This window comes from Babylonia areolata, chromosome 19, assembly GCF_041734735.1.
Source record: "Babylonia areolata isolate BAREFJ2019XMU chromosome 19, ASM4173473v1, whole genome shotgun sequence".
Taxonomy (NCBI): domain Eukaryota; kingdom Metazoa; phylum Mollusca; class Gastropoda; order Neogastropoda; family Buccinidae; genus Babylonia; species Babylonia areolata.
The window spans coordinates 62193671-62209695 of NC_134894.1; the positions used below are offsets into that span (position 1 = coordinate 62193671).

At 49.7% G+C, this 16025-nt stretch overlaps 1 protein-coding gene across 1 annotated transcript in view; it reads right to left on the reverse strand.

Moving 5' to 3' along the window:
* Positions 1-6543: 6543 nt before the first annotated feature.
* LOC143293908 (GPI-anchor transamidase component PIGS-like) overlaps positions 6544-16025 on the reverse strand; it is a 33808-nt gene continuing 24326 nt past the window's right edge. The window contains exons 13-16 of the mRNA XM_076605264.1: positions 15880-16008; positions 9146-9248; positions 7598-7655; positions 6544-7132 (exon numbers count right to left, since the gene is read on the reverse strand). Of these exons, the coding sequence (XP_076461379.1) occupies positions 7009-7132; positions 7598-7655; positions 9146-9248; positions 15880-16008 (414 nt within the window). The 3' untranslated portion in view covers positions 6544-7008. The remainder of the gene's footprint in view (positions 7133-7597; positions 7656-9145; positions 9249-15879; positions 16009-16025) is intronic.

Genomic DNA, 16025 nt, shown 5'->3' on the forward strand with positions numbered 1-16025 from the left:
TGACCCTGAGAGAGGGGGAAGGGACCTCGGGGTCTTGGTTCTTAGCCAGAAACTCTGGAAGGAAACAGAGAGTGATGGAACCATCTCTGTGGAATGCTATATCTTGTGGCATTCCACTAAGACCATGAATCTCGCTTCGACGACGGCCAGTGGCCAGCAACAGAAGGAAAGTGGTCTTGAGAGTGAGCAGGTCAAAAGGAATAGTCCCCAATGGCTCAAAGGGCTGTTTTCGAATGAAATCCAGCACCAGGAACAAGTCCCAGAGGGGCACTCTTCTGGGATTCCGATCCTCTCTGAGCAGGAAATCAGCTTCAAAAAGCAGGACCACCTAGCTGTTCGATAGTGGTACAGATGGCAGACCTGTACCCTCACACCGAACTAGCAGACAGGTTGAGAACCGAGGAGCAGTGAGCCAGAAAGTTGGCCAGCTGCATGCTCGTAGGGTTAGTAGGGGGAATGTTCTGAGCTGCACACCAATGCAGCCATTTCTTCCAGCGAAAGTCATACAAAGTTTGTTCCCTCCCTCCTGGCTTTGGAGACTATGGAGAGGAGGCACCCCCCTTGGTCAGCGCGGCCGACACAGAGGCTGACCGAGGGGTGGAAGACTTCAATGGTGATGCTGACAGTTCCGACCGCACAGCAGCCAGTCCCTGAACTGGAAACAAAACCTCATCTGCTGAGGCAGCCTCATTCGGGCATTCCTCAACTGCTCCACCTGCACGCGCGTGTGAAGGACCGGAAACCAGGGCTGGGCTGGCGGCCGGCGGAATGAGGATCAGCTGCGGGCGTTCCAACTTGGCTTTGCGTATCACCTTGGACAGGATTGGAAAGGGAGGAAACGTGTAGGCAATCAGACTGCTCCAGTCTAGAGAGAGAGCATCCACTGCCCACGCTTCTGGGTCGGCGACCGGAGAGACATAAGTGGGAAGTCTCTTGTTGAACCTTGTCGCAAAAAGGTCCACCCATCGGCCGGAACCACTGTTCCCACACCCCCTGCAGGGTGTCCTTGTCCAGGGTCCACTCTGTGTGTATGACTCTCTTGGACCTGCTGAGAACATCTGCCAAGATGTTGTCTTTTCCTGCTATGTGTCTCGCTGAAAGTGCAATGCCCTTGCTGTGGCACCAACGGAGGAGAGCCTCGGTCCGCAGAGAGAGGTCTGCCGAGTGCGCTCCCCCCCTTTGTTCACGTAACATGCGACCGTGCAGGAGAGCCCTGCGAACTGCCTCCAGTTCCAGAACATTGATGTGGCATAGGCGCTCCTCCGGGGACCAAGTCCCTGCTGCATGGAGTGAGTCCATGTGGGCTCCCCAGCCCAGGGAGGAGGCGTCTGTGAATAGTGCCACCTTAAGAGTATGTGGGGCTATGGGCACCCCCTGTGTCAGAAGAGGGGTGGTTAACCACTCTGATGTCACCTCGAGGAACCACTCGCCCAGACATATCAGGGTATCCCATGGCTGAGTGCTGTGGGACCACCATGCCAAGGAGGGAAGAAAGTGTCCGCGCTGTTGCTTGGGAGGAATGGCGCAAGTGCACCGTGATTCGAACCCGGGACTCTCAGATTGACAGTCCAACACTTTAACCACTCGGCTATTGCGCCCGTCGACACGCGGTCCATGATGGCGCCTGGTGGGTAAAGGGTGGAGATTTTTTCGATCTCCCAGGTCAACATATGTGCAGACCTGCTAGTGCCTGAACCCCCTTCTGAACCTGAAGAGGGTGCGGAGCGTGTGGATGCTTGGGATGGTGGGTGCCACACCTTCTCAGAGAGGGCGTCCCAGAGGGACCCACGAGTGCTGTGAGGGGTCCCTTTAGGACCGAGGGCTGGGTAGGTGGGAATGGCAGGCTCCCACTGGCTGAGCGGGGACCCTCGGCCGCCGGTCGGTCCTGAAAAGGAAGCTGGTAATATTGGTCGAGGAGCTCGACCTGCCCGACGAGAAGTCAATCCCTCTTGTCGGGGCTGTGTGTGTCACCCTGTATCTGTGCTGGGTTGGGGAGCGGACAATGGGTTGGTCCCTGGTCCTCCCGGCAACCCAGCATGCACAAATAGGTGCGCCCCAGTACGGGTAGAATGGGGGATTGGACCCCAACCCCAAGGGTCACTGGCGCCTTGACCTTGTTGAAAGGAAAAACCTGGCCAAGTCGGAGGGAGGTCAGGTCCGACTTGGGTGTCAGACACGCCGAAAGGCAGGCGGTCTGACTGCCCGGAACCGCCTGACACGCACGGGCCTCCCCCAGCAGGGGAGACAGGCCGTATAGCGGGAAGACCTGCAGGTCGCCACGCGCCCCGAATCCCCTCCAGTGGGGAGACTGGGGTGGCTTGGCCCGGGGTGGGCAAAATGGAGGTCCGGGGGACCTCCCCCCCGGAACCAAATGTTTTTCTCCCCTAGAATGAGGTGGGGGAGGGGGGTCGACCGAGAAGGGAGGAGGGGGAACAGCACTGGGGCCCCTGAGGGCCGTCTCCGTGTGGGGACCCGGGTAACGGCGGGGGGCCGCCTCCCAAGCCTCCCCTTGGGAGTTCGCACCCAGCCGCGAGTCCCCACCCCCAAGAGAGGACGTGCTACTCCCCCCTCTACCTGCCTCACGGCTGGGACACCTCGGGAGGCAACGAAAAAAGGCAGGGATCGTGATGCTGGGAAGGATACTCGGCAAGAGACTCATGATTCCTCCCGACAGGGACGCGACTATGCGTCTTCAGATGCTGATCCCGAAGTGCAGGAGAGCTCTGCGAACTGCCTCCAGTTCCAGAACATTGATGTGGCATTGGCGCTCCTCCGGGGACCAAGTCCCTGCATGGAGTGAGTCCATGTGGGCTCCCCAGCCCAGGGAGGAGGCGTCTGTGAAGAGTGCCACCTGAAGAGTAGGTGGGGCTATGGGCACCCCCTGTGTCCGAAGGGGGGTGATTAACCACTCTGATGTCATCTCGAGGAACCACTCGCCCAGACATAACTGGGTATCCCATGGCTGAGTGCTCTGGGACCGGCGTAACCTCAGTGCCCTCTGGAGAGGGCGCTTGAGAACCCTGTCCAGGGGAATGAGAGGTGCCGTGGACTCCATCATGCCCAAGAGGGAAGAAAGTGTCTGCGCGCTGTATCTTGGGAGGAGTGGCGCCAGTGGCTGAGGAGGCCTGCCAGACACTCCCAGTGATCTGGCGCCAGAGAGACTATCCAATACGGCCAGACTTCTAGACCTTTGCTCCCAACTGGGCTTCCTCAGGGACCAGCAGATATGCGATCTGTCCCCATGTCAGTCCTTCGACTTCTTAGGGATGAGATTTGACACGCGGTCCATGACTCGGGCACAGAGCCTGCGGACTGGGCCAGGATAAGCCAGTCGTCCAGGTACACACAGAGACAAAAGGATTCCGAGCGGACGATGGACACCAATTCCCGCACCACCTTGGTAAACAGGAAAGGGGCAAGGGACAGACCAAATGGGAGGGCCGGGAACTGGAACCCCTTGTCCCTCCACACGAACCTCAGGTACCGAGTGGATGAGTATATGAAAATAAGCATCTTCCAGATCGATAGGCCAATCACCTTGTTGGACACACAGGCACAGATTCTGGAGACCATGTCGTGTGTCCATCTTAAATTTGATTTTGGGGAGGAATTTGTTGAGGGGGGACAAGTCCAAAACTGGTCTCCACCCTCCCAAGACCTTTGGAATCAACCAGCCGTAAAAACCGGGGCCTGGGTCCGAGAGTTGAGATGTAGCCCCATGAGGAGTGGGTGCGATATCTCTTTCTCTAGGACGCTCTCCTGCTCCGTCGAGCTGGGCACCTAAGGAGGAGTGGTGGATCTTAGAGGGGGGTGGTCCTCCACCCAAGACAGCATGTACCCCGACTCTAGCACCGACATAATCCCATCATTCAGGGTGCTTCCTTCTGGCCTTGGGCATGGCCGGTCGGCTTGGACGGACATAAGGTGGTCTATTCCTCTGCCACTGATTCTGCACACGCTGCTTTGACTTAGGCGGCGTGGTATATGGAGGGGCCCTAGTGGCCGGTCTCTTCAATGGCATAGAACCCTGGAGCCCATGAGAGGTGTGGGCCAAATATGAGGCCACCTCCCTGTTTCTCTGCCCTGTGGCTGACAAAAATGCGGCGCATACTGGCCGAAGAGGGAGTGCTGCTGTGCTGGGATGGACCAAGAATGTTCCACAAGAATGTTAGGCTGAGAAGTGAAGTGAAGGCTGGTAGCTGTGTCTGCAGCTGCCGTGAGACCAGATGCTACCCGCCAAAAGCATGTAACCTCGGGTCTGTAAAGAGGCCAGGCGGGACAGAGGAAGGAGACCCCGTGTCCTGATTAACTGGACACTGTTCCCACAGCTCATTGGCCCTGTGGAGGAACGCGTCTGGAAACCTCGAGGAGGCAGTGGCGGGCCAATTTGTCCCACTCTGCTAACATTTTAAAGGATAGGGTAGCTGAAGTGGGGAAGGTGATGAGACCAACATCCTGTCCTGTGCGGAGGGCTCTGCTCCGCTAGTGCGGTTGGCTTATTAAGCCATTCCTGCACCATTTCTGGCACTCTTGAGTCGCCTTGTGGTTCTGGAGATGGCGTAAGGAGGGTCAAGGGTAACAAAGTAGCCTGAGGGACTGATTCGGCATACGTGACCCTATTGGGGAGGGTCAGTTCAAGCTCGGCAAAGTCCGAGTTTGGTTCAGGCTGGTCCCTAGGGAGGCGCGGGCTCAATCTGTCCCCCCCTTGTTCGTCCTCATCCGAAGACAGGGGCTCCCACTCTTGTTCGCAGTCCATCCCCTTGCTGGGTGCCATCCCAAGTGGATGTACCCACTGGGGCGTCCTGTGAGCTGTGGTCAGCCCCGCGGGATGAGCTGGGACGATCCCGAGCCGGGACCATGGCCACCGTGTTATGTCCTTGACACCTGAAGCGGGTGGGGAGCGTGTGGACCTACCATGCTTGGGATGGTGGGTGCCACCTTTTGAGAGGGCGTCCCTGGATGCAAGAGGGACCCACGGGTGCTGTGAGGGGACAAACACGCACTCATCTCACTGCTGGGCAGGTGGGAACCGCAGGCTCCCCCGGGCCGAGTAGGGCCCCTCAGCCGCGTCGGTCCTGACAAGAAGGCCGTTGTGACGTGGAGGTCACCTGTGGGTTGGCAGAGACCCGATTTGTGGACAGAGTGGCAATATTGGTCGAGGAGCTCGACCTGACCCACAAGAAGTCGATCCCACTTGTCGGGGCTGTGTGTGTCACCCTGTGAGATGTGCTGGGTTGGGTCAGGTGGGGAGCGGACAAGGGGCTGGCCCTTGGTACTCCCGGCAACCCAGCGTGGCCAAGTCGGAGGGAGGTCAGGTCCGACTTATTTGTCAGTCCCGCTCGCAGACGAGCGGGCTGACTGCCCGGAACCGCCTGACACGCGCGGGCCTCCCCCAGCAGGGGAGACCGGCCGGATAGCGGGAAGACCTGCAGAGCAGGTTGCCACGCGCCCCGAATCCCCTCCCGTGGGGATCCCCCCCCCGGAACCAACTTTTTCTCCCCCACCAAAAGGAGGTGGGGGAGGGGGGTCGACAGAGAAGGGAGGAGGGGGAACAACAAATGGGGCCCGTGAGGGCCGTCTCCGAGTGGGGACCCGGGTAATGGCCGGGCGCGGTCTGCCCTTGGGAGTTCGCGCCTAGCTGCGAGTCCCCACAGCCAGGAGAGGACTTGCCATTCCCCCCTCTCCCTGCCTCGCGCTGGGACACCTCGGGAGGCGACGCTCGTACGTCTTTCCCCACAAGTCCCCTTCGGTCCATATCGGGAGAAATCATGAGCTCTGGGCCTGGGAGAGTCTCAATCCCAGCATCATGATCCCTGCCTTCGTGGTATGGCACACGAGGCACGGAACCCGCGCTTAGGCACCCAGCGAAAATCCGACCCCCAACAGAGAAAGGAAATACAGGATCGACTTAGAGGCAGAAAAAAAAAAACCTAACGAATCGAGTACACAGAATGTAAGAATACAATAAACACAAGCCGCATGCAACAAAATAAGGCCAAAAGGATACACTTAATAGCCGAAAAAAGCGTAAGACGAGACAGAGCGTAAACCTGACAAGATGGCGTGGAGAGCCTTGGCCAAAGGAATGATTCAGCGCTTATAGCTTTTAGAGGCGTTTGATTGGCTGAGAGCGGGTGGGCCCGTCTTTTCACTGTTAGCCGCGCGAAATTTGGCCAAGCAGAGCAAACCAATAGGCCTAGTTTGCATCAGTTTGACATGGTACATATGACACCAAAATGTATATATTACTAAAAATTATGACACTGGCTGCCTTTCATATGCATTACCAATGGACAAATCATCGATCATTTGGGGTAAAAGATGGATGCAAATGAAATTTTATCCAAACTATTCAATTTGCACAAAATTACAATCACCCTGAATAATCTCTCTCTCCTTGGTTCTTTCACAAACATCAGCATTGGGATTTAAATACACACTGAAACAGGCACTCACCAACACACACTCCTTCACACATCTAAACCCGTTAACACACACATAAACACATGCACACGCACAGACACGCATTCACAAACAACCACACAAACATTTATTCACACACACATTCACTCACACGAAGCCCCCACGTAAACACATTCGGATGAGATAAACCGAGGTTCCATGTGCAGCATGCACATAGTGCACGTAAAAGAACCCATGACAACAAAAGGGTTGTACAATCCTGGCAAAATTCTGTAGAAAAATCCACTTCAAATTGGAAAAACAAAGAAAACTGCACGCAGGAAAAAATACAAAAAAATGGGTGGCACTGCAGTGTAGAGACGCGCTCTCCCTGGGGAGAGCAGCCCGAATTTCACAGAGAAATCTGTTGTGACAAAAAGAGAAATACAATACATTTACCCCCACCATCCCATTCACACACAAACCCACATTCACTCTCACACACACACACAGTGAGGACCACCAGGTGAAATAGCAGAACTGTTGGCCAGCAGCAGCAGCAGCAGCACCACCATGCAGAAAGAAGCGTTGATGGCAGAGAGAGGATCACTGTGACTTGGGTTTCTTGTCGTCACGCTGACGCACCTGTCGGAGCCACTTAACAGCCTGTATGAGGGACGTCAGTACTGGGATGCTGATGGGCAGGAAGAGAGGGATGTAGATGGCAAACCTGTCAACCCACACCTTTCATCGTCAGCCTCATGTGTGTGTGTGTGGAACAGAGGGGTGTAGATGGCAAACCTGTCAACCCACACCTTTGTCAGCATTGTGTGTGTGTGTGGAACGGAGGGATGCAGATGGCAAACCTGTCAACCCACACCTTCTGTCTTCATTCAACATTGTGTGTGTGTTTGTGTATCTGAGTGGGGGGGGGTATATGTGTGTGGTCGTGTGCATGTCTTTGTGCGTGCATGTGAGTTTGTGTGCCTGTGAGTGAGTATGTGTGGGTGTGTGACTGATTTCACATGTGATGGCTTGAATTTTGCTTGCATGTACATAGGTATGCATGTTTACCTGTGCATATGCTTTTGTCCAAGAGAGTGTGTACACACACACAAGCAGACACGGATGCGCACACAAACACACACACATACACACACACACGCTCACCCCCACCCACGCACATAGCACTTACTTCTGATCCTCAGGAAAGTAGAGCAGTTCCAGCAGAGACTGATCAAAGAAGGCTTTTTCTGCAAGAAACAAAAAAAATGTATCGTCATTATTCATTCATATCAATAATTCTCATTACAAATATTATAATTCGTCTTGTGACTGGGGACGTTTCCAGTCCCTAACCTCAATCCCACACCAGAAAATGAAGAGTTTTTACACAGGCCATGGCCTTCACATCCACTGTATCGAGGGGCTCAGCATAGCAAGCTGGGGCCTAACCCTCTCCTTTCACCTTCTCCTCCTCCTGCGTTCATGGGCTGCAACTCCCACGTTCACTCGTATGTATGCGAGTGGGCTTTTACATGTTTGACCGTTTTTAACCCGCCATGTATGCAGCCATACTCCGCTTTCGGGGGTGTGTTCTTGTTTCCATGACCCACCGAACGCCGACATGGATTACAGGATATTTAGCGTGCGTATTTGATCTTCTGCTTGTGTATACACATGAAGGGGATTCACGCACTGGCAGGTCTGCACATATGTTGACCCGGGAGATTGGAACAAATCTCTACCCTTTACCCACCAGGTGCCATCACCGTGATTCGAACCCAGGACCCTCAGATCGAAAGGCCAACACTTTAACCATTCAGCTATTGCGCCCGTCGGAAACAAAAGTCAGATACCCATTCGTACCCAGCTGGAGTGAGGAAAATCTGGGTAAAGTGCTGTTCCAAAGGACACAACACCTTGCTGAACCCGGGCCTTGAACCCTGATCTCTGGTGAACACTGGATCACAAGTCCAATGCCTAACCGATTCCATCAACCGATTCCGTCACAGCGTCTAAGTCCAACACCTAACCGATTCCGTCACAGCGTCTAAGTCCAACACCTAACCGATTCCATCACAGCGTCTAAGTTCAACACCTAACCGATTCCGTCACAGCACCTCCAACAAAGCGTTAAACTTTGCAGAATGGCATGATCATTCTTCATGACAGCTTCCTCTCAATATTCTCTTTATCACAACTTTCAAGTTTCAGTTTTACTGCCCCAAGAATCTGGAATTCGTTCCTATCCAGTCTGCATAATACTCCCAACACTGATCAAATTTAAAATCAATCCAAAGACATATATATATATATATATATATATATATATATATATATATATATATATATATACACAGCTCTCTGTGTGTGGATGGCAGTTTATGGTGTGTGTGTTGAGTGGAGCGTGTACACAACTCATGTAAAAGAACCCATGGCAACAAAACCGTGGTCCCCGGCAAAACCATACAGCAAAATCCACTCCGATTACAAAACAAACCTGCAGAACAACAAAAGTGGTGATACTGCACTGTAGCAATGCACAATTCCCAGAAATGGCAGCCATGATTTCCACACAAACAGATGTCGGTTGTGAAAAAAATTAATACGATGAAACACAGCGCATTAAAATGCATAAAACAAGATTATGCTTTACATGAAAATGAATCAATACTGTTGTTACCACAACAAAGAAAAGGGTAGGAACAATGCCAGACAAAAACTCCCTCCTCTTTCTCACCTGAAGCAATGATGGCTGTGCGTGACGCCGTGAATGCCTCGTACAGATGACCACGGGCCAGCAGGTCTTCACTCTGCTGAATGGACCGCACTGCTGTCTCCACCTGTCAGTCAACGCAGAACATCCACTGATTGGCTCCTGGTTCAATTACACCACCACTGCTTGACTCCTAGTTTACTTACACCACCACTGAATGGCTCTTTGTTTAGTTACAACGCCACTGAATAGCTCTTTGTTTAGTTACACCACCACTGACTGGCTCTAAGTTTAGTTACACCACCACTGAATGGCTCTTAGTTACACCACCACTGAATGGCTTTGTTTATTCACACCACCACTGAATGGCTCTTTGTTTATTCACACCACCACTGATTGGCTCTTAGTATAGCTACACCACCACTGATTGGCTCTTAGTTTAGTTACACCACCACTGAATGGCTCTGTTTATTCACACCACCACTGATTGGCTCTTAGTTACAACGCCACTGAATGGCTCTTAGTTCAGTCACACCATCACTGAATGGCTCTTAGTATAGTTACACCACCACTGATTGGCTCTTAGTTTAGTTACAACGCCACTGAATGGCTCTTAGTTCAGTCACACCATCACTGAATGGCTCTTAGTATAGTTACACCACCACTGATTGGCTCTTAGTTTAGTTACAACGCCACTGAATGGCTCTTAGTTCAGTCACACCATCACTGAATGGCTCTTAGTGTAGTTAGACCACCACTGAATGGCTCTTAGTTTAGTTAGACCACCACTGAATGGCTCTTAGTTTAGTTAGACCACCACTGAATGGCTTTTTGTTTATTCACACCACCACCGATTGGCTCTTTGTTTAGATACACCATCACTGAATGGCTCTTAGTTTAGTTACACCACCACTGAATGGCTCTTAGTTTAGTTACACCACCTCTGAATGGCTCTTTGTTTATTCACACCACCACTGACTGGCTCTTAGTTTAGTTACACCACCACTGAATGGCTCTTTGTTTAGTTACAACGCCACTGAATGGCTCTTAGTTTAGTTACACCACCACTGAATGGCTCTTAGTTTAGTTACAACGCCACTGAATGGCTCTTAGTTCAGTTACACCACCACTGATTGGCTCTTTGTTTATTCACACCACCACTGATTGGCTCTTAGTTTAGTTACACCACCACTGAATGGCTCTTAGTTCAGTTACACCACCACTGATTGGCTAAGGTTACATACACTGCCACTAATTGGCTCTTAGTTTAGTTACACCACCACTGAATGGCTCTTAGTTCAGTTACACCACCACTGATTGGCTTTTAAGTTTGTAACCATCACTGATTGGCTAAGGTTACATACACTGCCACTGATTGGCTCTTTGTTTAGTTACAACGCCACTGATTGGCTCTTACTTTAATTACACCACCACTGATTGGCTCTTAAGTTTGTAACCACCACTGATTGGCTAAGGTTACATACACTGCCACTGATTGGCTCTTTGTTTAGTTAAACCACCACTGAAAGGCTCTTAGGTTAGTAACCGCACCTGATTGGCTCTTAGTTTAGTTACACTGCCACTGATCAGCTCCAGGAGGAAGGTGGAAAAATAGTTAAGACGTTCATCTGCCAATACAGTGTGTGTGAGGGTCTGGGTTCGAATCCTGCTCTCGCCCTCTCTCCCACGTTTGACTGGAAAATCGAACTGAGCATCTGGTCACCGGGATGAGACAATAAACCAAGGACCCATGTGCACCACGCACTTGGTGCACTGAAAAAGAATCCACGGCGATGAGAGTGCTGTCCTCTGGCAAAAATTCTGCAGAAGAAATCCACTCTGATATATGACCAAGCGTTTTGGGTTATGCTGCCGGTCAGGCATCTGCCTAGAGGTTGTGGTGAAGTGTACATAGATTTGTCTGAATGCAGTGACGCCTCCTTGAGAAACTGAAACTGACTGGCCCCAGGCTGAGTTAAACTTCCACTGATTGGCTGTTGTGTCAGTTTCACTCAGAACCCTTAAACCCCTCCCCCGCTTTCACATAGAACAATTATCTAAAGAACACGGAACACAAGGTTGTCCACAAATCACAGCCACATAGAGATGCCAACCGCTGTCAAGGTTTTGTTGGAACAATCCGGAAATTTGGTCCAGTCAATGCTGTTCCAATGGAAATATGCACGCAATTAGCTGAGCATCATCATGCGAGACCAAGGTTAGTAGCGACTGCCCTGGCCTGTGATCGATACGTCAAAAGTATCTGGGTGTCAGGAAATCATGTGACCATGTTGAAAATGAATTTGGAAAAATTTTGACACTGGTGTAACATGGGAACAAACGGTGATCCAGCACAACAAATTACGGCAAAATCTTAACGGTTGGCATCTCTGACATCTGAACCATCTGAAAGAGAGAGACAGAGACAGACTGGGACAGAGAGACAGACAATAGACAATTTGATGACAATTCATTGACAACAGCTTCTCTTAACTGTTATGTCGAGGGGTACAATTACTGCTAAACTTTCTTTTGAATTACGAAAAAATGTATGAATGTGGAGTGATGGGCTAGAGGTAACGGGTCCGCCTAGGAAGCGAGAGAATCTGAGCGCGCTGGTTCGAATCACAGTTCAGCTGCCAATATTTTCTCCTCCTCCACTAGACCTTGAGTGGTGGTCTGGATGCTAGTCATTCGGATGAGACAATAAACCATGGTCCCGTGTGCAGCATGCACTTAGCGCACGTAAAAGAATCCACGGCAACAAAAGGGTTGTTCCTGGCAAAATTCTGTAGAAAAATCCACTTCAATAGGAAAAACAAATAAAACTGCATGCAGGAAAAAATACAAAAAAATGGGTGGCACTGTAGTGTATTGACGCGCTCTCCCAGGGGAGAGCAGCCCGAATTTCACAAAGAGGAATATGTTGTGACAAAAAGAGAAATACAATTAGTGAAAAATCACAAATTCAACAACATCCACACTGTTTGCTGTCAGAATAAAGGAACATGAATACCTGATTAGGTTAAAAAAAAACCCATAAATGACTGATAACGTTCCAAGAAAATCAACACACTCCAGGGAGCAAACCACATACAACCTCAGAAAATCAATGTTCATTCAGAACTTACCTCTGACCAACCAGCAGTGAGAGAGAGGGAGAGACAGAGAGAGATACACACACACACACACACACACAACACACACACACACAGAAAAATCAAACTGAAAAAGATATGATCACCTCCTGGCCGATGTGAGAGAGAGGAGAGACAAACAAAGAGAGAGAGACACACACAAACACACACATGCACAAGCACACCCACAACACACACACAACTACAACACACACAAGCACACCCACAACACAAACAAGCACAAGCACTCCCACAACACACACACACCTACCACACACACACCCACAACACACACAAGCACAAGCACACCTACAACACACACAAGCACACCCACACACAAGCACACCCACAACACACACAAGCACACCCACAACATACACGCACAAGCACACCCACACCCACAACACACACAAGCACACCCACAACACACACAAGCACACCCACAACATACACGCACAAGCACACCCACACCTACAACACACACAAGCACACCCACACCACACACAAGCACACCCACAACACACACACGCACACCCATAAGGGGGCACTTAAGGTGAAAATTTGGTGAAAAATCATGAAAAAATGTGTTTGGGGATTATGGCAGTTTTGTCCAGTATAAAGCCTCTATAAACACTTTCTGATAGTCTTTTACATCATTTCAACCTCTAAATATGATTATTTGTTTATTTCATAAGGTAAGTGTCACAGAAAAATTGCAAGAACTTTCAATCAAATCACAAAAATCGCCGACTTCAGCCCATAGATACGGACATTTTGGTTTCATCAATTGTGGCGTGCAACCACTCGTTTTCAAGCTCATGACCTCCTCTTTCTTGATGACCTACTTTCCGTAGCTCACACACAGCGTGCAAGCCCCCAGCTGTGCAGAAAGCATGGCACCAGCTAGCAAAATGCGTACTGCTGGTTGGCTCTTCGAGTCACGTGATGGCGTCTGCTACTCTGATTGGCTTTGAGCCTTGGCGACCCACGTTTCCGCCTTACGCTACTGAGATCGGTTCAACAACAATTTTCACTATCATTTCGAAAATAAAAGTCGTTTTGAGTAACTAATCATGCCGAAACATGTCGGGAAGAAGTACAGGACAATTCACAAGTTCGCAAAACGTCGCAAGAGAAGAAGCAGTGTAGTTCAAAGCAGTGAAGTGGGCCAAGAACAGTCAGCTGGTGAGGCTACGACTTCGAGTGATAAGCCTACTCATGTATCTCGATCTGCCGACCTGTGCCATCAACATCGAGAGGTGTCCAGTCCAGTGCTAGTGTGGCCTCGGAACAGAAACTGTCATTTTTCAAACCTCGGGACAGTTCTAGTGATGATGACAGTGACATAGCTGAGACAAGCCAACCGATGGAAGATGAAGAGGTTGACACGCCCACCTCCGATGAACTGAACCTGATCATCAATCTTGGCTGTCAATCATCAATGCTAGTGGCATTCTTTGCCCGGAATGCAACAGACCGGTGAGTGATTTTCCCCCACAGTTGATCAGAAAGCTGTAATCTGTGTGGGAGGAAGGAGTAATTGAGGTGTGTGTGTGAGTGTGTGTGTGAGGGGTTGAGTGGGGGGGGAGTGAGGAGTAACTGTGTATCACTGTAGGCCTGTGTGTGTGGTAGGTTGTTATGGAAGTGGGGTGGGGGTGGGGGGGGGGGGGTTAGGGAGTAACTGTAAGTGTTGGAAGAAGCAAAGGGAAGTTTCAGTGTGTGAATGAGTCCATGATACTTCGGATAATGCAAAAGTGTAGAGATGTGTGGGGGTGTATGTGTGAAGATAATTACACTGAGAACAGAGGAACAAAAACTGTGAGTACGTAAGTATTTTTTCTCCAGTGTATTCCTTTTGCAGCTCAAAACTTTTGTTTTTCAGGTTGAATAGAATGCAGAACTGGGGACTTGATTCAACCTTTTTTTTTTAAAAAATTATTGGAGTTCGTTTTTTTTATTAGTTTCTTTAGGATTGTTTCTCAGTCATTATTGTGTTTTTCAGCAGTTGGCTGTGCTTGGGTGAATTTTTTTTATTTCTTTTATATTTTTTCAGCGGCTGGCTGTACTTGGGGACATTTTTTTTATTTCTTTACTTTTTTAATTCATAAAAACATTTTCAATCATCATCATCATTGTTTTTTTCAGCGGCTGGCTGTGCATGAAGGAGGGAAGGACTTGGAGACCCCCAGCTGCTTAGAAGATGCTTAGCTGGCAAAACACACAACTCTGAGAGTTTTCACTCTCTGATGTGGTCTGTGTGTCCCAAGGAAAGAAGGGCCAACCTCCGAACAGTGGACACTGCCCTCGCCATGACGGTCCAAAAATTCAACAAAGGATCTTCAGCCTTCTTGAATGTCCTTGTTGAATTGGAGCTACTTACCAGCACCACTGAACAGTATGCTGATGAGGAAGACATCAGCAGGGTTAAAAGTGCTACCAGAAAGAGCTCCAGAGCCCAGAAAGACAGAAGAAAAACAACTGATGAAATCCAGCATAGGGAACGGCAGGAATGGCAGGAACAGGAGGGACATGTGTATGGTGCTGGGGAATTCTGAAGGTTTCCTGACACTTTCTGTGACATTTACAAATTTATGTGAATGTTGAGAATGCTGCATGCTATGTAATTTCATGCAATAGTGTATAGGAATCCTCAGATATCCTTGAAAAAGAAAGTAAAATCTTTGAAACCGTTTTTCTCAAATCTTTGTTTTTGTTCATGTTACGATCTTTGCCCCCTTGTATCTTTGGATACAGAAAAGCTATTGACATAAAATTTGGCACACTGATGTAAAATTGCCTGCTGAGTGCATATAAGGTATCAAAATCAGTGTATCTATGACACTTTTTATCATATCATCATAATTCTGTCAAAGACGTTACTAAAAAGAAATAGTTTATTCTAGCATGCCAGCTGTGTCCCAGAAGGTGTTTGTTAGTTTATTTCATGAGTTATATGCACAGAATGGTCTAAGAATAAATCAGTAAATTAAGAGTAGAACCTCAAATATGTACAGTTCTTTCTCAGGCAGGAGGCCAAATTCGTCAGTGTTTTTTAGAAAAATAATTAATAAAATATTACATAAAAATGTTTGTAATGAAGGTATACCTGTAAAGTTTTGTGCATGGACTGGTATTATTATATACTTGAAGTGTGCCAAATTTTAGGACTATAGCTGCTATAGAAGCTGAGAAACAAAATTGCCCCCAAAACTACCTTAAGCGCCCCCATAACACACACAAACACAAGCACACCCACACCTATAACACACACAAGCACACCCACAACACACACACACACAAGCACACCCACAACACACACAAGCACACCCACACCCACAACACACACAAGCACACCCACAACACACACACGCACAAGCACACCCACACCTACAACACACACAAGCACACCCACAACACACACACGCACAAGCACACCCACACCTACAACACACACAAGCACACCCACAACACACACAAGCACACCCACAACACACACCCACAACACACACAAGCACACCCACAACACACACAAGCACACCCACAACACACAAGCACACCCACAACACACACAAGCACACACACAAGCACACACACAAATCAAACTTCAAAAGGCGTGATCACCTCCTGGCCGATGTGGTCGTTGATGACGATGTTGCTGATCTGGTCGAGGAGCTGTGCCAGGGAGAGGAGCGAGGCCTTGGCTGTGGCCAGGTTCTCCACACACCGACACCGCAGCCAGCCCCCCACCTCCTGCACACACACATACA